Source organism: Jaculus jaculus, chromosome 5, assembly GCF_020740685.1.
Source record: "Jaculus jaculus isolate mJacJac1 chromosome 5, mJacJac1.mat.Y.cur, whole genome shotgun sequence".
NCBI classification, from domain to species: domain Eukaryota; kingdom Metazoa; phylum Chordata; class Mammalia; order Rodentia; family Dipodidae; genus Jaculus; species Jaculus jaculus.
Genome location: NC_059106.1, coordinates 81,362,336 through 81,385,107, shown reverse-complemented (window position 1 = coordinate 81,385,107; position 22,772 = coordinate 81,362,336). Strand labels below are relative to the sequence as shown.

General features: G+C 38.6%; 1 protein-coding gene across 1 annotated transcript; it reads left to right on the top strand.

Moving 5' to 3' along the window:
- The first annotated feature begins 20,941 nt into the window (after positions 1-20,941).
- LOC101599501 (prothymosin alpha-like) lies at positions 20,942-22,131 on the top strand. The gene has a single exon (XM_045150088.1). It carries the CDS (start codon positions 21,119-21,121, stop codon positions 21,452-21,454), a length of 336 nt encoding a protein of 111 aa, XP_045006023.1. The 5' UTR covers positions 20,942-21,118; the 3' UTR covers positions 21,455-22,131.
- Positions 22,132-22,772: the final 641 nt, after the last annotated feature.

Below are 22,772 nucleotides of genomic sequence, written 5' to 3'. Positions count from 1 at the left end.
GGGGAAATTGGGGCCTGGATCCCATAAAACTGCCATATAGCAATTTGTACTTCTCATGGGAAGTATATGGGATTAACAAACTGTGATGATGGTCTTTGAGTTTTCTATAATATTTTAACTTTTTGTCTGTTAACAGGCTTCTGAAACCAAATAAAGCAACTTAAAGAAAGTAATTTGTATTAAGTTTTTTATTTGATCTGACACTTGATCATTTAAGTTCATTGGCTTCACATGGGAGGACATGGGAGTGAGGGAAGTCCTACTCCTACCTTGTTATAATGAAGAACTTCCGACATACCAAACTACAGGGGATCCTGGAATAAGCCTCCATGAGCCTATCACAGCTTGGACAATTATCACCATTCTATTGCTCTGCATTATACCATATTCTTGCCACCATCACATTTGTGGGAGGTGGAGTGATTTTTTTATCTTATTTTTTTTTATTTGAGATAGAAAAAGAGGCAGATAGATGAGAAAGAGAGAGAGGTAGAGAAGTGGAGGATGGGCACATCAGCACCTCTAGCCAAAGAACTCTAGATGCATGTGCCAACATGTGCAACTGGCTTACATGGGCATTGGGGAATTGAACTTGGTTTCTTAGGCTTTGCAAGCAAGTGCCTTAACTGCTAAGCCATCTCTTCAGTCCCCCCTTTGTGTTTTCAAGATAGGGTCTCACTCTAGCCCAGGCTGACTAGAATTTGCTGTGTAGTCTCAGGGTGGCCTAGTCCCTATTTTTTGTTTGTTTGTTTGTTTGTTGTGGTTTCTCAAGGTAGGGTCTCACTCTGGATCAGGATGACCTGGAATTCACTATGTAGTCTCAGAGTGGCCTTGAACTCATATCAAACATCCTACCTCTAGGTCTCCTGAGTGCTGGGATTAAAGGCATTTGCCATCACACCCAGCTCCCTCTTTTATTTTTTACTTAAAAAATTGTTTTTCAAGGTAGGGTATCACTCACTCTAGCCCAGGCTAACATGGAACTTACTCTGTACTCCCAGATTTAGGGACTCACAGTAATCCTACTACCTTTGTCTGTTGAATGTCAGGATTAAAGGCATGTGCCACCACGCCAGGCTATTTTTTTTTAACTTTTTTTTTTTAAAGGTGTATTTATTATTTAAGAAAGAGGCAGTGCAAGGCGTGGTGGCACATGCCTTTAATCTCAGCACTTGGGAGGCAGAGGTAGGTGGATGACTGTGAGTTTGAGGCCACCCTGAGACTACATAGTGAATTCCAGCTCAGCCTGAGCTAGAGTGAGACCCTACCTCAAAAAAAAAAAAAAAAAAGTTAAAAAGAAAATAAAAAGGTAGAGAGAAAGAGAGTATGGGCACATCAGTACCTCCTGCCACTACAAATGAACTCTGGACACATGTACCACTTTGTGCATCTAGCTTTATAGAGGTGCTGGGGATCAAACCCTGACCTTCATGCTTTGTATGCAAGCACCTTTAATCACTGAGCTTCTTGATTTATAATGGCTTTGTTTCCTCTTCTCACTTAGTCACAGGCTGACTTGGAAACCTCAACAGACCAGAAATCTTAACCTCCCTGTTGACAGGATTAAGGGTGTGGGGCACCACACACCCTAAGGGACAGTGACTTTGTTATAGGATCTGGTTGTCATGATACCTACTCTTGCATAAATACTCTGTGCTATTTTCCATTGAATGTGTACATTGTTTAGCTAAATTTTAGAATCTGCCTGTATTTTGTTCCACTCATCCTTCTTGAATACTCTCATAGAAGACAAACCCAACACCTAGGGTCACTTTTGTAGATACTTTGAGAGTCTTGAGAACCACATCTAGCACCTTAAGCTCCTACCCTGAAGATATATAACACCAGATTGATTGATACATCTAATAATACACAGCTAACTATAAAATCCAAGCATTAAATTAATCCAAGATAAATATATATATACATTATAATACAAGAAACACCAAAATTCAAGACAATGTAAATGTAAAAATGTAAAAAAAAATGTAAAAGTATTAATGAATCAGAAATGATCTCCAGTGAGAATGAGTTACAGGAAAGATTTCCAAAGAGTGATTATAAATATGCTCAAAGAAGTCAAAGAGGAAATCAAAGAAATGAAAGAGGAAATCAAAGGAATTAAAGAAGACACAAGAAACCAATTTAATGAAATAAAGAGGTCAAAATAAGGAAAAAGAAATACTAAAGTGAAACCAGTCAGAATTACTAGCAATGAAGAACACACTTAATGAAATAAAAAACTCTAGAAAATCTCACCAGTAGAATGGATGAAGGAGAGGACAGAAGATCTAAACTACAAGATGAGGTGGCAGATCTAATATGGTCCAACAAAGAGAAAGTCAAACTAATAGGGAAGTATGAATGGGAATTTCAAGATATTCGGGACACTATGAAAAAATCAAACATGCCAGTCGTGGTGGTGCATGCCTTTAATCCCAGCACTTGGGAGGCACAGGTGGGAGGATCATCAGGAGTTCGAGGTCACCCTGAGACTACATAGTTAATTCCAGGTCAGTCTGGACCAGAGTGAGACCCTACCTCGAAAAAAAAAAAAAATCAAACATAAGAATTCAGGGTATAGTAGAAGGAGAAGAATTTCATTCCAAAGGCATAGTAGGCACTTTGAAAAAAATCATCGAAGAAAACTTCCTCAAATTGGGAAAGAGTTACCAATGCAGATACAGGAATCCTTTAGAACACCAACCAGACAAAACCTGAACCTCTCCTCACCATATTATAATTAAACTACCAAACGTACAAACCAAAGAAAATATATTGAAAGCAGTCAGAGAGAAAAATCAAGTTACCTACAAAGGCAAGCCCATCAAGATTACAGCAGATTACTCAACACAAACTTTAAAAGCCAGAAGGGCTTGGGGTGATGTATTCCAAGTTCTGAAAGATAACAACTGTCAGCCAAGGTTACTTTATCCTGCAAAGCTATCCATTCAAACAGATGGAGAAATAAGGACATTCCACAACCAAAGCAGGCTAAAGGAATATGTGAAGACACAACCAGCTCTACAGAAAATACTTGAAAGTATCCTCCATGCTGAAGAGAAAGAAAAGCACACAAATAAGGAACCTGGGAAAAACAAGCCATACTCAAATACTAGTTAACACAAGAGCGCAAAGGAAAAACCGGAAGAACTACAAAAAATGGCAAACATAAATACACACCTTTCAATAATATCTCTTAATATCAACAGCCTTAATGCCCCAACCAAAATCATAGGTTTGCAGATTGGGTTAAAAAGCAGAATTCTTCAATTTTTTGCCTCCAAGAAACTCATCTTTCTACAAAGGATAGGCACTATCTTAGGGTGAAAGGTTGGAAAACAGCATTTCAAGAAAATAGGCGTAGAAAACAAGCAGGGATTGCTATTCTAATATCTGACAAGGTAGACTTCAGTCCAACATTAGTTAAGAAAGATAAGGAAGGTGACTTTATATTGATTAAAGGCACACTCCAACAGGAGGACATTATATTCCTAAACATATATGCACCTAACAGTGGAGCTCCCAACTTCTTTAAACAAATGCTATTAGAACTAAGGTCATAGATAACACCACACACTGTTGTAGTGGGTGAGTTCAACACACCACTGTCATCAACTGACAGGTCATCCCGGCCAAATATAAGCAGAGAGGCATCTGGAATAAATGAGGTCATAGGCCAAATGTACCTAATAGACATATACAGGATATTTCATCCAAATGTTGCAGAATATACATTCTTTTCAATAGCACATGGAACATTCTCTAAAATAGGCCATATATTAGGACACAAAGCAAATCTTAACAAACACAGGAAAATTGAAATCATTCCTTGCATTCTATCTGACCACAGTGGAATCAAACTACAAATTAATAGCAAGAAAAGCTATAGAGCATATGCAAAATCATGGAAACTAAACAATATACTACTACATGATGAATGGGTCAATGAAGAAATCAAGAAGGAAATCAAAAAATTCATAGAGTCAAATGATAATGAGAACACAACATATCAAAACCTTTTGGACACAATGAAGGCAGTCCTAAGAGGTAAATTTATAGCTGTAAGTGCCTATATTAAGAAATTAGAAAGGTCTCAAGTAAAAAACCTAATGCTTCCACTTAAAGCCTTGGAAAAATAAGAACAAGGCAAAGTGAAAATCATTAGATGAGAGAAATAATAAAGATTAGGGCAGAAACTAATGAAATAGAAACCAAAAAAGAAAAAAATCTAAAGAATCAATGAAACAAACAGTTGGTTCTTTGAAAGGATAAACAAGATTGATAAACGCTTAGCAAATCTAACCAAAAGAAAGAGAGAAGAGACACAAATTAATAAAATTAGAGATTAAAAAGGTAACATCACAACAGATACCACAGAAATTCAAAAAATCATAGGGACATGCTATAAAAACATATACTCCACTAAGTATTAAAATCTGAAAGAAATAGATGATTTTCTTGATTTATATGACCTACATAAATTAAATCAAGATGAGATTAATCACTTAAATAAACCTAGAACAAGTATGGAGATCCAAGCAATTATCAAAAATCTCCCAACTAAAAAATGTCCAGGCCCAGATGGATTCACTGCTGAATTTTACCAGACCTTCAGGGAAGAACTAACACCATTGCTTCTTCTCAAACTTTTCCATAAAACAGAAAAAGAAGGAATCCTACCAAACTCCTTCTACAAAGCCAGCATCACCCTGATACCAAAACTAGGCAAAGATAGAAAAAAAAAGAAAAGAAAATTACAGACCAATCTCCCTCATGAACAAAGACGAAAAAATTCTCAACAAAATATTGGCAAACACAATGCAAGAATATATCAGGAAGATCATTTACCCAGACCAAATAGTCTATCCCAGAGATGCAGGATGGTTCAACATACTCAAATTGATAAATGTAATACATTATATAAATAAATACATTATAAAAAGGATTCTTTCAAGTATTTTCTGTATAGCTGGTTGTGTCTTCACATATTCCTTTAGCCTGCTTTGGTTGTGGAATGTCCTTATTTCTCCATCTGTTTGAATGGATAGCTTTGCAGGATAAAGTAACCTTGGCTGACAGTTATTATCTTTCATTAAACTCACATGATCATCTCATTAGATGCAGAGAAAGCATTTGACAAAATCCAACATCCCTTCATGATAAAAGTCCTACAGAGACTGGGAATAGAAGGAACATATCTCAATATAATAAAGGCTATTTATGACAAGCCTACTGCCAACATCTTACTAAATGGGGTAAAACTGGAAGCTTTTCCACTAAAAACAGGAACAAGACAAGGTGTCCACTGTCCTCAGTTTTATTTAACATAGTACTGGAAGGCTTAGCCATAGCAATAAGGCAAGAGAGGCACATAAAAGGGATACAAAATGGAAAGGAAGAGATCAAGTTATCATTATTTCCAGATGACATGATTCTATACATAAAGGACTCTAAAGACTACCAGAAAACTGTTAGAGCTGATAAACACCTATAGCCATGTAGCAAGATACAAAATAAATACACAAAAATCAGTTGCCTTCCTATGTGCTAACAACAAACACACAGAGGATGAAATCAGAGAATCACTCCCACTTACAGTTGCATGAAAAAAAATTAAAGAAATAAAGTACCTTGGAATAAACCTAACCAAGGAAGTGAAGGATCTCTACAATGAAAACTTTGAAACACTCAACCAAGATGTTGCAGAAGACACTAGGAAATGGAAAAACATCCCTTGTTCCTGGATGGGAAGAATCAATATTGTGAAAATAGGCATTTTACCAAAAGCAATCTACACATTTAATGCCATCTGCATCAAAATTACAAACGCATTCTTCATGGAAATAGAAAAAAAAATCCAAAAATTCATTTGAAATCACAAAACAGCTCAAATATCTAAAACAATACTGAGCAACAAAAATAAGGCTGGTGTTATCACCACACCTGACTTTAACCTATACTACAGAGCCATAGTAACAAAAACAGTGTGGTACTGGCACAAAAGCAGACATGTAGATCAATGGAACAGAATAGAGGACCCAGATGCAATTACGGGTACCTATAGCCACCTGATATTCTATAATAATGCCAAAAATACTCATGGGAGAAAAAGACAGCCTCTTCAGCAAATGGTGATGGGAAAACTGGATATGTATCTGTAGAAGGATGAAAATAGATTCTTTTCTCTCCATGCACAAGAATTAAGTCTAAATGGATTAAAGACCTTAACATCAGACCTGAAACTCTGAAACCACTAGATGAAAAAGTAGGGGAAACCCTTCAAAATATTGGTCTTGGCAAAGACTTTCTGAATACAACCCCAATTGCTCAGGCAATAAAGCCACAGATTAACCACTGGGACCTCATGAAATTACAAAGATTTTGTACTGCAAAGGACACTGAATAAACCAAAGAGGTAACCTACAGAATGGGAAAAAATCTTTGCCAGCTATACTTCTGATAGAGGATTAATATCTAGGATATACAAGGAACTCAAAAACTTAAATAATAAGAAATCAAACAAGCCAATTAAAAATGGGCTATGGAGGCTGGGCATGGTGGTGCACACCTTTTATCCCAGCACTCGGGAGGCAGAGGTAGGAGGGTTGCTGTGAGTTTGAGGCCACCCTGTGACTCCATAGTGAATTCCATGTCAGCCTGGGCTAGAGTGAGACCCTACCTCGAAAAACCAAAAATAAAATAGAATAAAATTAATTAATTAATTAATTAATTAATTTAAAAAGGGCTATGGAACTAAATATTGAGCTCTCAAAAGAAGATATACAGATGGCATATAAACATCTAAAAAAAAATGTACATCCTTAGTCATCAGGGAAATGCAGATTAAAACTACATTGAGATTCCATCTCACTCCTGTCAGATTGGCTACCATCATGAAAGCAAATGACCATAAATGCTGGCAAGGATGTGGAAAAAGAGGAACCCTTCTACACTGTTGGTGGGATTGCAATCTGGTCCAGCCATTGTGGAAATCAGTGTGGAGGTTCCTAAGACAGCTAAAAAATCTTCCATATGACCCAGCTATAGCACTCCTATGCATATATCTTAAGGACTCATCTCATTATCTTAGAGATATTTGCTAAACCATGTTTATTGACACTCAATTCACAATAGCTGGGAAATGGAACCAGCTTAGATGTCCCTCAACTGATGAGTGGATAATGAAGATATGCCACATTTATACAATGGAGTTCTACTGAGCAGTAAAGAAAAATAAAATTATGAAATTTGCAGGAAAATGAATGGATCTGGAAAGTTTTATACTAAGTGAGGTAACCCAGGCCCAGAAAGCCAAGCATCGCATGTTATCTCTCATATGTGGATCCTAGCTACAGATGATTGGATTTCTGTGTGAGGAGGAAGAAAACTCAGTAGCAAAGGCCAGTAACTTCGAAAAGAGATATAAAGGGAAGAAAAAGGAAGGAAGGGGGTTGCTTAATGATATGATATTGTATATATGTAAGTAGAAGAATAGATTAATGGGGGTGAAAAGACCCAAAGTGAGGTCAGGGGATGAGATTGAATAAAGGAAAGCTGGAGGGAGGATTAATCAAAATACAAGAGGATATAAATAAATCATATGGACACCTACTGTTTTGGACAATGGAACACTCAAGAGCTGTAGATTGTTGCTAGAAATTTTTCAGTGCTAGGGATGGGATACCTTCCAAGGAGTTGTTGGCCAGGGAGGTCCCTGATGCCCCCAAAACATTATAGGCCATTGCCAACGCCCTTGGTTTCCCACCAGGTAAGACCTGCTGATGACTCCACATACTTGGGCTGCAAAGCCACTGAGAAATCCTGCTGGAACTGAGCTGATAACCTCCCCTATGTAGAGCAACTGACAGAAAGCTGGAAGAAGCCATTCTGCATGCAGTTCAATGGGAGAAAGAAATCATCAGTGAAGATACTCAACAGTGGACACTGCAAGCCTTATATCTGGTCAGCCAGGCCAAATGAGCCAACAAATGCAATAGTGGCACATCTGTCATGGTTGAAACCAGCTGCCCTCTAATTGGACTGGAGGCCCACTCCATGGGAGGGAATACATCCCTGATACTGAAAACTTAAAACAGGAGTAGTCATGAGTCATAGGGGTGTAAGTCTGTTGCTGTCTGGCTAAATGTATGTACTATGCTTATCAAACTGCCCAGTGAGCACTTCTCTTAATGTTCATACCCTTATGTCAATGCTACTTTTACTTTTGGTAGAGAATCTTCTCTTTTTAGACAGCAGTGACCTTGGGATGACTCAGAAGACATCATGGTGCTGGAAAGAAGTGACAGGAGTGCTCAGTACTGCAATATCTCTATCACACCTTCCAAGGCTCAGGATCTACTGAGGAAGAGGTGGCGGAAAGAATGTAAGAGCCAAAGGAAGGGTAGGACTCCTTACAACATGCTCCCCCCAGACACAAAATGGCCTGGGATATCCATGACCTCTCAGTGCCTGACACTACCTGCACAAGACCATCATAATAGGAGGAAAAGATCATGACATCAAAATAAAAGAGAGACTAAGAAGGGGAGGGGAAATGATGGAGAATGGAGTTTCAAAGGGGTAAGTGGGGGGAAGGAGGGCATTACCGTGGGATAATTTTTATAATCATGGAAGTTGTTAATTTTAAAAAATTGTTTTAAAAAAGCCAGGTGTGGTAGCACACATCTTTAATCTCAGCACTTTATTATTATTCTATTCTTTTTTTTTTATTTTTTTATTTATTTGAGAGCGACAGACACAGAGAGAAAGATAGAGGGAGAGATTGAGAATGGGCGCGCCAGGGCTTCCAGCCTCTGCAAACGAACTCCAGACGCGTGCGCCCCCTTGTGCATCTGGCTAACGTGGGACCTGGGGAACCGAGCCTCGAACTGGGGTCCTTAGGCTTCACAGGCAAGCGCTTAACCGCTAAGCCATCTCTCCAGACCCTATTATTCTATTCTTATTTTATTTATTTATAAGCACAGGATAGAAGAGAGACAGACAGAGAGAGAATGGGTGTGCCGGGGCCTCCAGCCACTTCAAACATACTCCACATACATGTGCTCCTTTGTGTATCTGGCTTATGTGGGTCCTAGGAAATTGTCAAACCTGGGTCCTTTGGCTTCACAAGCAACTGCTTTAACCACTTGGCCTCAAACTCACAGTGATCCTCCTACCTCTGCCTGTCTCCCCAGTACTGTGATTATAGGCGTGCACCACCACACCCAGCTTTTTTTTTTTTTTGCTTTATTTTTTGTTTATTTGAGAAAGAGAGGGAAAATAAAAACAGAGGGAGAGAGACAGAATTGGCACACCAAGGGCTCTAGCCTCTGCAAATGAATTCCAGATGCATGCACCACCTGGTACATCTGGCTTATGTGGGTCCTGGGAAATTGAACACGGGTTTTTTCCTTTTTTTTTTTTTTTTTTTTTTTTGGCTTTGCTGGCAAGTGTCTAAACCACTATGCCATCTCTCCAGCCCACTCTTACATTATTTCTGCCATCTCTTCCACAATGGACCCTTGGAAGTTATGATGGAGATTCCTTAGTGCTGAGCACTCTTCTGTCACTTCTCAGCACTATAGTACCTTTTGATCCATCCCAGAGGTCACTGCCATCTGAAAAGAGAAGCTTCTCTAATCAAAAGTGAGAGTAGCTTTAATACATGGATATTAACATTAAGCGAAGTGCTTACTGGGCAGTTTGGTGAACATAATACATGCTTTTAGCAAGATACCAGCAGGTCCTACATTCCTAGGGTTCAAAACCTCTCCCATCATAGGTTTTCAGTACCAGGCATTTATTCCCTCCTACAGAGTGGGCCTCCAGTCCAATTAGAGAGCAGTTGGTTTCCCCCATAACAGACATGCCACTATTGCACCTGATGGCTCATTTGGCCTGGCTGGCCCAACTTAAGGCTTGCAGTGTCCACTGTTGTTTATTTCCACTGACAACTTGTCTCTCCAATAGGACTGTAAGCAGTGTAGCTTTTTCCACAGAGAGATTTGCAGCTCAGCTTCAGCTTGATTTCTCAGTGACCTTGCAGCCCAAGTATGTGGAGTCTTCAGCAGTAGGGTCTTACCTTCTATTTCTGGTGGGAAACCAAGAGCTTTAGCAATGGCCTATAATGTTTTGGGGTAATCAGGGATCCCCCCCACACAAGCCAACAAGTCACTGAAAGGTATCCCACCCCTGGCACTGAAATTTTTCTAGTAAAAAATCTATGGCTCTAAGTGCACCATTGTCCAAAAAAGTAGGTTTCCATATGGCTTATTCATACTCTTTGAATTTTGATTAACTCTCTCCCCACCCTTCCTTTACTCAATCTCTTCCCATGACCTCACTCTACCCCAGGTAATCTGTTCATCTACTTACATATATAGAACAGCATCCCCTTAAGTCCTCCCCTCTCCTCCCTCACTGATAGCCCCTTTCTAGCTTACTGGCCTCTGCTACTTATTTTTACCCCAATTCATATCAAAGTCTAAACATTTGTATATAGGATCCACATATGAGAGAAAACATGCAGTGTTTGGCTTTTAGGCTTGGGTTACCTCACTTGGTATAATCTTTTCCAAATCCATCCATTTCCCTGCAAATTTCTTCCTTTCTTTCTTTTTGGCATTTTCTCCCCTAGGCTGCTTTGGTGTGGTTCCTACGCCACCATCTTAACCGGAAGTCCCCAGTTTTTTTTTAATATAGTTAATTTATTTATTTGAAAGAGAGAGAGTGAATGGGTGCTCAGCAGGGCCTCCAGCCACTGCAAACGAACTCCAGATGTATGTGCCCCCTTGTACATCTGACTGATGTGGGTCCTGGAGACTCAACCTGGGATCCTTTGGCTTTGCAGGCAAATGCTTTAACTACTAATCCATCTCTCCAACCTCCATAATTTCATTTTTTTCTTTATTGCTGAATAGAACTCCACTATATAAAGCACATCTTCATTATCCATTCATATGTTAAGGGACATTTAGGTTGGTTCCATTTCCTAGTTATTGTGAATAAGGTGGCAATAAACATGGATATTCAAATATCACTAAGGTAGTGAGATGAGTCTTTAGGATGTATGCCAAGGAGTGGTATAGCTGGGTTATATGGTAAATTTACTTTTACCTGTCTCAGGAACCTCCACACTGGTTTTCACAATGGCTGTACCTGTTTACATTCCCACCAACAGTGTAGAAGGCTTCTTTTTCTACATGTTCACTAGCATTTATTGTCATTTGTTTTCTTGACGATAGCCATTCTGACAGGAGTGAGATGGAGTCTCAAAATAGTTTTAATATGTATTTCCCTGATGGCTAAGGATGTAGAATTTTTTTTAGATGTTTATAGGCCATCTGTATTTCTTCTATTTAGAACTCTCTATTTAGTCCATGGCCCATTTTTTAACTGAGTTGTTTAATTTCTTATTATTTGCTTTGTGAGTTCTTTTTATATCCTGGATATTAATCCTATGTCAGATGTATAGCTGGCAAAGATTGTCTCCCATTCTTTAGGTGGTCTCTTTGCTCTATTCACAGTGTCCTTTGCTATACAAAAGCTTTGTAATTTCATGAGGTCCCAGCAGTTGATTAGTGGTTTTATTTCCTGAATAACTGGGGTTATATTCAGAAAGTCATTGCTTATGTCAGTATGTTGAAGAGTTTCCACTACTTTTTCCTCTAGCAGTTTCATAGTTTCAGGTCTGATATTAAGGTCTCTGGTCCATTTGGACTGGATTCTTGTGCATGGAGAAAGATGAGGATCTATTTTCATTCTTCTACATATAGATACTCACTTTTCCCAGCACCATTTGTTAAAGAGGTTGTCTTTTCTCCAATGAATATTTTTGTCAAAAACCAGGTGGCTGTAGCTGCCTAGATTTACATCTGGGTCCTTTATTCTGTTCCATTGATATATGTGTCTGTTTTTGTGCCAGGACCTTGCTACTTTTGTTACTATAGTTCTGTAATATAACTTAAAATTAGATGATACCACCAGCCTTAGTTTTCTTACTCAAATATTTTTTAGGCTATTCAAGGTATTTTTGTGCTTCCAAATAAATTTTAGGATTGTTTTTCTATTTCCATGAAGAATGCCATTGGAATTTTGATTAGGATTGCATTAAATGTATGGGTTGCTTTTGATAAGATTAACATTTTCATAATATTGATTTTTCCAATCCAAGAATATGAGATGTCTTTCCATTTCTTAGTGTCTTCTGCAATTTCTCTCTTGAGTGTTTTAAAGTTTTCATTGTAGAGATCCTTCACATTCTCTGTTGGGTTTATTCCAAGGTACTTTATATATTATTTTTCTTTTGAAGCATTTGTGAATGGGAGTATTTCCTTGATTTCCTCCTCAGCATGCTTGTTGTTGGTATATAGGAAGGCCACTTGATTTTTGTTGCTAAAAGTGTTTATCAGGTCTAATAATTTGCTGGTAGTCTTTAGGTTCCTTTATGTATAGTATCATATCATCTGCAAATAATGATAATTTGATCTCTTCTTTTCCTATTTGTATTCCTTTTATGTGTGCCTCTTGCCTTATTGCTATGGCTAAGACTTCCAATACTAGATTTTTTTAAAAAGTAGGGATAGTGGAAAACCTTGTCTTCTTCATTATTTTAGTGAAAAAGCTTCAAGTTTTTCCCCATTTAATGTTGTGTTGGCTGTAGGTTTGTCATAAACAGCCTTTATTATGTTGAGATTGTTCTGCCTATTCCCAGTTTATTCAGGACTTTTGCCATAAAGGGATATTATATTTTGTCAAATACTTTTTCTGCATCTATTGAGATGATCATGTGGCTTTTGTCTTTCAGTCCACTTATATGGTGTATTATATTTATCAATTCTCATATATTGAACTACCCCTGCATCTTTGGAATGAAGCCTACTTGGTTTGGGTGAAAGATCTTTTTGATATATTCTTATATTCTGTTTTCCAGTATCTTATTGAGAATTTTTGCATCTATGTTCATGAGGGAGATTGGTCTATAATTTCCCTTTTTATTCTGTCTCTATTCAGTTTTGGTATCAGATTTGGTTTGGTAGTATTCCTTCCTTTTCTATTTTATGGAAAAGTTGAAAGGAATTGTTGTTAGTTCTTCTGTGAAAGCCTGATAAAATTCACCAGTGAATCCATCTGGGCCTAAACTTTTTTAGTTGGGAAGTTTTATTTTTTATAACTGTTTTGATCTCCATTTTTGGTATAGTCTGTTTAAATGGCTTATCTCATCTTGATTTAGTTTTGCTAAGTTATATAAATCAAAGAAATCATCCATTTCTTTCAGATTTTCAAACTTAGAGGAGTATATGTTCTTAAAGTACATCCCTATGATTTTCTGTATTTCATTGGTATCTGTTGTAATGGTGCCTTTTTACTCTTTAATTGTATTGATTTGTGTCTCTTCTCTCTTTCTTTTTGTCAAATTTGCTAAGGATTTATCAATCTCTTTATTCTTTCAAAGAACTAACTATTTCATTGATTCTTTGCATATTTTCATTAATTTCTGCTGTAATCTTTATTATTTCTCATCTACTGATTTTTGGTTTGCTTTGTTCTTATTTTTCCAAGGACTTAAGGTGAAGCATTAAGTTGTTTACTTGTGACCATTTTTGTTTGTTCGGTTAGTTTTGTTTTTGTTTTTGTTTTTGTTTTTGTTTTTGTTTTTCAAGGTAGGGTTTCACTGTAGCCAAGGCTGACCTGGAATTCACTATGTAGTCTCATGTGGTCTTGAACTTATGGCGATTCTCCTACCTCTGCCTCTGGAGTTCTGGCATCAAAGGCATATGCCACCATCCCTGACCCTTCCTAATTTCTTTTTTTTTTTAATTTTTTATTTATTTATTTGAGAGCGACAGACACAGAGAGAAAGACAGATAGAAGGAGAGAGAGAGAATGGGCGCGTCAGGGCTTCCAGCCTCTGCAAACGAACTCCAGACGCGTGCGCCCCCTTGTGCATCTGGCTAACGTGGGACCTGGGGAGCAGAGCCTCGAACTGGGGTCCTTAGGCTTCACAGGCAAGCGCTTAACCGCTAAGCCATCTCTCCAGCCCCTAATTTCTTAATATAGGCTCTTAAAGCTATAAATTTCCCTCTTAGGACTGCCTTCATTGTGTCTCAAAGGCTTTGGTATGTTGTATTTTCATTATCATTTGATTCTATGAATTTTTTATTACTTCTTTTTTTTAAGATGCCAAACATTAGTTTGTTTTATTACATGATGTTCACATAAGAAAAAGTATTACTGAAAATTATATAGCATCATACAATCATTGATAAGTGAATAATTAACTGCACACTTTAGGTAGACACACAATCGAAAATTGAAAAATTAGTTCCAAAAAGTACATAAAAATTGAACATGATGAGTTTTAAATATGTTTTATCTATGCAGTTCATATTGTTAAAAAGCGCTTCAAATGTACCATTGGAAAGTTGCTCTTTATAAGTGGTGTGGTGATATTGGATGTCAGAAAACAAACTATTTTTAAAAAACTATTTTTATGGGACTTCCGGTTAAGATGGCGGCGTAGGTACCACGCCAAAGCAGCCTAGGGGGGAAAAAGACCAAAAAAACTCAGCAAAATACACACTTTTACTAAAAAGTGAGGTGTATGGGAAATTGAGGCGGCAGCGGAGAAGTAGAAGAGTTATAGAGCATCCAGAGCCTGCACAGGCGGAAAAGCGGCTCCGGCAGCTCGGCCGCAGCACAGCAGAAAGCCAGGTGCGGGATTTTCCCCTCACACCGCGCTCTCCGCAACTCGGGAAACGTGAGGGGAGAGCGGCAGTGAGCAGCGGAGGAGCAGACCGCGAGGTAGAAGAACACGTGGAGCAGCGAGACAACCAGAGCAGCCGCGGCTCCCTCCCCTCCCCCACCGCCTGATCCCAGCTCCAGCGAACAGAGCAGCGGCCCGGGACCCGGCCACGCCAACTTGGGCTGACAACGGGACCCAAACAGGAGCAGAGTTCGGGAGCAACATCAGCGGCTCCAGCACCGGTACCAGCGGCCCCAGCAGCAGCAGACCCAGGAGCGGCAGCAGCGGCAGATCCCGCAGCAGCAGCTTCAGAGGGAGCAGCGGCAGTGGACACAGCAGCAGCAGCTTCAGCAGCAGTGGTGGCTTCAGCAGTGGCAGCTACAGCAGCAGCAGAGGCAGCAGCAGCGGCTCGGTTTGCCCCGTAGGAAAAGCAAATGCCCAGCTCCAGAAATCAGAACAGCAGCACGACGACCCAGGCAGCAACTTGACTGAGACCAAAATCACCCAAGGTAACTGGGATTGCACCAGGGAAGGGTCTCACTTGGTCACAAGCTGACTTGGATCCCTCAACAGACCAGAAATCTAAACCTCTTTGTTGATAGAGGATCTGGTCATTATAATAACTACTCTTGCATACATACTCGGGGCTGTTTTTGATTGAATGTGTACAGTGTTTAGTTAAATTTTAGAATCTACCTGTATTTTATCCCACTCAGCCTGCTTGAATACTCCTAAAGCAGGGAAACTCAGCCCCTAAGAACATCTTTGTAGATACTCTGAGAGTCTTAAGAGCCACACCTAATACCTTAAGGTCCCACCCTGAAAATATATTACATCAAATCAATTGATACAGCTAAGAATACAAAGCTAGCTAGAAAATCCAAGCATTAACTTAATCCAAGATGCAAAAATATATACATTATAACACAAGAAACACTAAAAAGCAAGACGATATAAATCCACCTAAAAGTATTAATGCATCAGAAATGTCCTCCAGTGAGAAAGAGTTAGAGGAAATGCCTGAGAAAGAGTTCAAAAGAATAATTATAAATATGTTCAAAGAGGTCAAAGAACACATGAAAACAATCAAAGAAGAAATCAAAGAGGAAATCAAAGGAATCAAAGAAGAGGCAGGACACCAATTTAATGAAATAAAGAAGGCAATACAAGACATAAATAGGGAAATAGAAATAATTAAAAAAAAAACCAGTCAGAATTACTAGCAATGAAGAACACAGTTAATGAAATAAAAAACTCTGTAGAAAATCTCACCAGTAGGATGGATGAGGAGGAGGACAGAATATCTAAGCTAGAAGACCAGGTGGCAGACCTAATGCAGTCCAACAAAGAGAAAGACAAACTTATAGAAAAGTAGGAGTGGGAATTTCAAGATATTCGGGATACTATGAAAAGATCCAATATAAGAATTCAGGGTATAGTAGAAGGAGAAGAACTCCACTCCAGAGGCATAGTAGGCATCTTCAACAAAATCATAGAGGAAAATTTCCCCCAAATTGGGAAAGAGGTGCCAATACAGATACAGGAAGCCTTTAGAACCCCAGCCAGACAAAACCCAGAAAGAATCTCTCCTCGCCATATTATAATCAAACTTCCAAACACACACACCAAAGAAAAAATATTGAAAGCAGTTAGAGAGAAAAATCAAGTTACCTACAAAAGCAAGCCCATCAGGATTACAGCAGATTATTCAACACAAACTTTTAAAGCCAGAAGGGCTTGGAGTGATATATTCCAAGTTCTGAAAGATAACAACTGTCAACCAAGGTTACTTTATCCTGCAAAGTTATCCATTCAAATAGATGGAGAAATAAAGACATTCCATGACAAAAGCAGGTTAAAGGAGTATTTGAAGACAAAACCAGCTCTACAGAAAATACTTGATAGAATCCTCCATGCTGAACAAAAGGAAAAGCACACATATAAGGAACCTAGAAAAAACAAGCTATACTCAAATACCAGTTAACAAAAGAGAGCACAGGTAGAACGAGAAACACACACACACACAAAAATCGCAAACATAAATACACACCTTTCAATAATATCTCTTAATATCAACGGTCTCAATGCCCCAACGAAAAGACATAGATTTGCAGACTGGGTTAAAAAGCAGGATCCTACAATTTGTTGTCTCAAGAAACTCACCTTTCTACAAAGGATAGACATTATCTTAGGGTGAAAGGTTGGAAGACAGGTGTTTCAAGCAAATGGGCCTAGAAAACAAGCAGGGGTTGCTATCCTAATATCAGACAGGGTAGACTTTAGTCCGAAGTTAGTCAAGAAAGATAAGGAAGGTCACTTTATATTGATTAAGGGCACACTACAACAGGAGGACATTACAATCCTAAACATATATGCACCTAACATGGGGGCTCCCAAATTCGTCAAACAAACACTATTAGAACTAAGGTCAGAGATAACACCAAACACAGGTGGTGGTGGGTGACTTTAACACCCCACTCTCATCAATTGACAGGTCATCCAGGGAAAGAATAAACAGAGAGGCATCTGGACTAAATGAGGTCATAGAAGGAATGGACCTAACAGATATATACAGGACATTTCATCCAAAGGCTGCAGAATATACATTCTTTTCAGCAGCACATGGAACATTCTCTAAAATAGACCATACATTAGGACACAAAGCAAATCTTAACAAATTCAGGAAAATTGAAATAATTCCTTGCATTCTATCTGACCACAATGGAATTAAACTACAAATCAGTAGCAAGAAAGGCTATAGAGCATACACAAAATCATGGAAGCTAAACAATACACTACTAAATGATGAGTGGGCCAATGAAGAAATCAAAAAGGAAATCAAAAAATTTTGCAGAGTCAAATGATAATGAGAACATACCATACCAAAATCTCTGGACACAATGAAGGTAGTTCTAAGAGGTAAATTTATAGCCTTAAGTGCCTATATAAAGAAATTAGAAAGGTCGCAAGTAAATGACCTAATGCTTCGCCTTAAAGCCTTGGAAAAAGAAGAACAAGGCAAACCAAAAAGTCAGTAGACGGGAAGAAATAATAAAGATTAGGACAGAAATTAATGAAATAGAAACAAAAAGAACAATCCAAAGAATTAATGAAACAAAGAGTTGGTAAACAAGATTGACAAACCCTTAGCAAATCTGACCAAAAGAAAGAGAGAAGAGACACAAATTAATAAAATCAGAGATGAACAAGGTAACAGCACAACAGATTCCAGAGAAATTCAAAAAATCATAGGGACATACTATAAAAGCATATACTTCACAAAGTATGAAAATCTGAAAGAAATGGATGATTTCCTTGATCTATATGACCTACTTAAATTAAATCAAAATGAGATTAATCACTTAAATAGACCTATAACAAACATGGAGATCCGAACAGTTATCAATAATCTCCCTACTAAAAAAAGCCCAGGCCCGGATGGATTCACTGCTGAATTTTACCAGACTTTTAAGGAAGAGCTAACACCATTGCTTCTTAAGCTTTTCCAGGAAATAGAAAAAGAAGGAATTCTACCAAACTCCTTCTATGAGGCCAGCATCACCCTGATACCAAAACCAGGCAAAGATAGAACAAAAAAAGAAAATTACTGACCAATCTCCCTCATGAACATAGATGCAAAAATTCTCAACAAAATATTGGCAAACAGAATACAAGAGTATATCAAAAAGATCATTCACCCTGACCAAGTAGGCTTTATCCCAGAGATGCAGGGATGGTTCAACATACGCAAATCTATAAATGTAATACATTACATAAACGGGTTGAAGGACAAAAATCACATGATCATCTCATTAGATGCAGAGAAAGCATTTGACAAAATCCAACATCCCTTCATGATAAAAGTCCTACAGAGACTGGGAATAGAAGGAACATATCTCAATATAATAAAGGCTATTTATGACAAGCCTAGAGCCAACATATTACTAAATGGGGAAAAACTGGAAGCTTTTCCACTAAAATCAGGAACAAGACAAGGGTGTCCACTGTCCCCACTTCTATTTAATATAGTTTTGGAAGTCTTAGCCATAGCAATAAGGCAAGAGACACACATAAAAGGGATACAAATTGGAAAGGAAGAAATCAAGTTATCATTATTTGCAGATGACATGATTCTATACATAAAGGACCCTAAAGAGTCTACTAGCAAGCTGTTAGAGCTGATCAAAACCTACAGCAATGTAGCAGGATACAAAATAAATACACAGAAATCAGTAGCCTTCATATATGCTAACAACAAACACACAGAGGATGAAATCAGAGAATCACTCCCATTCACAATTGCATCAAAAAAAATAAAATACCTTTGAATAAACCTAACCAAGGAAGTAAAGAATCTATACAATGAGAACTTTAAAACACTCAAGCGAGAAATTGCAGAAGACACTAGAAAGTGGAGAAACATCCCTTGTTCCTGGATTGGAAGAATCAATATCGTGAAAATGGCAATCTTACCTAAAGCAATCTACACATTTAATGCAATCCCTATCAAAATTCCAAAGGCTTTCTTCATGGAAATAGAAAAAACAATCCAAAACTTCATTTGGAATCACAAAAAACTTTGAATATCTAAAACAATACTGAGCAACAAAAAAGAGGCTGGTGGTATCACCATACCTGATTTTACCCTTTACTACAGAGCCATAGTAACAAAAACAGCATGGTACTGGCACAAAAACAGACATGTAGATCAGTGGAACAGAATAGAGGACCCAGATGTAAGCCCAAGTAGCTATAGCCACCTGATATTCGATAAAAATGCCAAAAATACTCATTGGAGAAGAGACAGCCTCTTCAGCAAATGGTGTTTTGAAAACTGGATAAATATCTGCAGAAGGATGAAAATAGATTCTTCTCTCTCGCCATGCACAAGAATTAAGTCCAAATGGATTAAAGACCTTAACATCAGACCGGAAACTTTGAAACTGCTAGAGGAAAAAGTAGGGGTAACCCTTCAACATATTGGTCTTGGCAAAGACTTTCTGAATACAACCCCAATTGCTCAGGCAATAAAACCACAGATTAACCACTGGGACCTAATGAAATTATAAAGATTTTGCACTGCAAAGGACACAGTGAAAAAAGCAAAGAGGCAACCTACAGAATGGGAAAAAATCTTCGCCAGCTATATATCTGACAGAGGATTAATATCTAGGATATACAAAGAACTCAAAAAGTTAAATAATAAGGAATCAAACAAGCCAATCAAAAAATGGGCTATGGAGCTAAATAGAGAGTTCTCAAAGGAAGAAATACGAATGGCATATAAGCATCTTAAAAAATGTTCTACGTCACTAGTCATCAGGGAAATGCAGATTAAACCTACATTGAGATTCCATCTCACTCCTGTCAGATTGGCCACCATCATGAAAACAAATGATCATAAATGTTGGCGGGGATGTGGAAAAAAAGGAACCCTTCTTCACTGCTGGTGGGAATGCAGTCTGGTCCAGCCATTGTGGAAAACAGTGTGGAGGTTCCTAAAGCAGCTAGAGATTGATCTACCATATGACCCAGCTATAGCGCTCCTAGGCATATATCCAAAGGACTCATCTCATTTCCTTAGAAGTACATGCTCAACCATGTTTATTGCTGCTCAATTTATAATAGCTGGGAAATGGAACCAGCCTAGATGTCCCTCACCAGAGGAGTGGATAATGAAGATGTGGTACATTTATACAATGGAGTTCTACTCAGCGGTAAAGAAAAATGAAGTTATGAAATTTGCAGAAAAATGGATGGACCTGGAAAGTATTATACTAAGTCAGGTAACCCAGGTCCAGAAAGCCAAGCGCCACATGTTCTCTCTCATATGTGGATCCTAGCTACAGATGACTGGGCTTCTGTGTGAGAATGAAAATACTTAGTAGCAGAGGCCAGTAAGTTGAAAAGGAGACATAAAGGGTGGAGAAAGGAAGGGAGGAGGCTACTTAATAGGTTGATATTGTATATATATAATCACAATGATTGTAATGGGGAGGTAATATGATGGAGAATGGCATTTCAAACGGGAAAGTGTGGGGGTGGGGAGGGAGGGAATTACCATGAGATATATTTTATAATCATGGAAAATGTTAATAAAAATTAAAAAATAAATAAATAAAAAATAAACAAGTCTCAAAAAAAAAAACAAACTATTTTTATGGAATTAGAAAGCTAACATCGTAACAGGCTGCTCGGAAAAGCCATCTTTGCATTGTTCCTGGTCCCCGTCTCTCCGCTCGCCGCAGACTCCACCGTCGCCTGCCTTCCCTCCCTCTCTCCGGCCGCGGACTCCGGCAGCCTTTTCGCCAGAGTCTTCGAACTCTCGCTTTCTCTTTCGCCCGCTGCACCGGCTCACCGGCGTGCCCCACCATGTCAGACGCGGCTGTGGACACCAGCTCCGAGATCACCACCAAGGATTTGAAGGAAAAGAAGGAAGTTGTGGAGGAGGCAGAGAATGGAAGAGAAGCCCCTGCCAATGGGAATGCTAATGAGGAAAATGGAGAACAGGAGGGTGACAATGAGGTAGATGAAGAAGAAGAAGAAGGTGGGGAGGAAGAGGAGGAGGAGGAAGAAGAAGGTGATGGTGAGGAAGAGGATGGAGATGAAGATGAGGAGGCGGAGGCAGCTACGGGCAAGCGGGCAGCTGAAGATGATGAGGATGATGATGTTGATACCAAGAAGCAGAAGACTGATGAGAATGACTAGACAGCAAAAAAGGAAAAGTTATTGAAAAAAGGCCACCGTGACCTATTCACCCTCCACTTCCCGTCTCAGAATCTAAACGTGGTCACCTTCGAGTAGAGAAGCAGGCCCGCCCGCCACCCACGGGCAGCGCCACCCGCAGATGACACACGCTCTTCACCACCCCACCAAAACCACAATGAGAATTTGCAACAGGGGAGGAGAAAACCAAAACTTCCGAGGCCCTGCTTTTTTTTTTTTTTAAAGTACTTTAAAAGGAAAATTTGTTTGTATTTTTTATTTACATTTTATATTTTTGTACATATTGTTAGGGGTCAGCCATTTTTAATGATAACGGATGACCAGTCCAGCCTTCAGAGCGTTCTCTGTCCTACTTCTGACTTTACTTGTGGTGTGACCATGTTCATTATAATCTCAAAGGAGAAAAAAAAAAAAAAAAAAACCTTGTAAAAAAAACAAAACAAAAAAACAATCTTATTCCGAGCATTCCAGTAACTTTTTTTGTGTATGTACCTAGCTGTACTATAAGTAGTTGGTTTGTATGAGATGGTTAAAAAGGCCAAAGATAAAAGGCTTCTTTTTTTCCTTTTTTGTCTATGAAGTTGCTGTTTATTTTTTTGGCCTGTTTGATGTATGTGTGAAACAATGTCCAACAATAAACCGGAATTTTATTTTGCTGAGTTGTTCTAAAAAAAAAAAAAAAGAAAAAGAAAGCTAACATTGTGATGTTCAAAGTTGTTTGAATCTATTTTCAATTCTCATTCAAATTAAGTAGATATATTAATTATCTAAAAATCACCTTTTTCCATGGGATATATTTTATAATCATGGAAAATGTTAATAAAAATTTTTTTAAAAATCACCTTTTTTAAAATTTGTTTATTTTGTTTTTTTGAGGTAGGGTCTCACTGTAGTCCAAACTGACCTGGAATTCACTATGTAGTCTCATGTTGGCCACAAACTCATGGTGGTCCTCCTACCTCTGTGTTGAAGTCATGTTGGTATTGCTGGCAGAAATCACCTGACCAAGAGCAGCTTTTGGGGAAGAAAAAAAAGGGGGGATGTTTTGGCTTACAGACTCAAGGGGATGTTCCACAATGGCAGGGAAAATGATGGAATTACTAGAGGGTGGACATCACTCCCTGGCCAACATAAGGTAGACAACAGGAACCAGAGACTGTCCCAAACACTGGCAAGGGGACACTGACAATAACACCCACAAGCCTGCTCCCAACAATATACCACCTTCAGGAGGCTTTAATTTCCAATTTCCATCAGCTGGGGAGACTAGCATTGAGAATACCTAAGCTTATGGGGGACA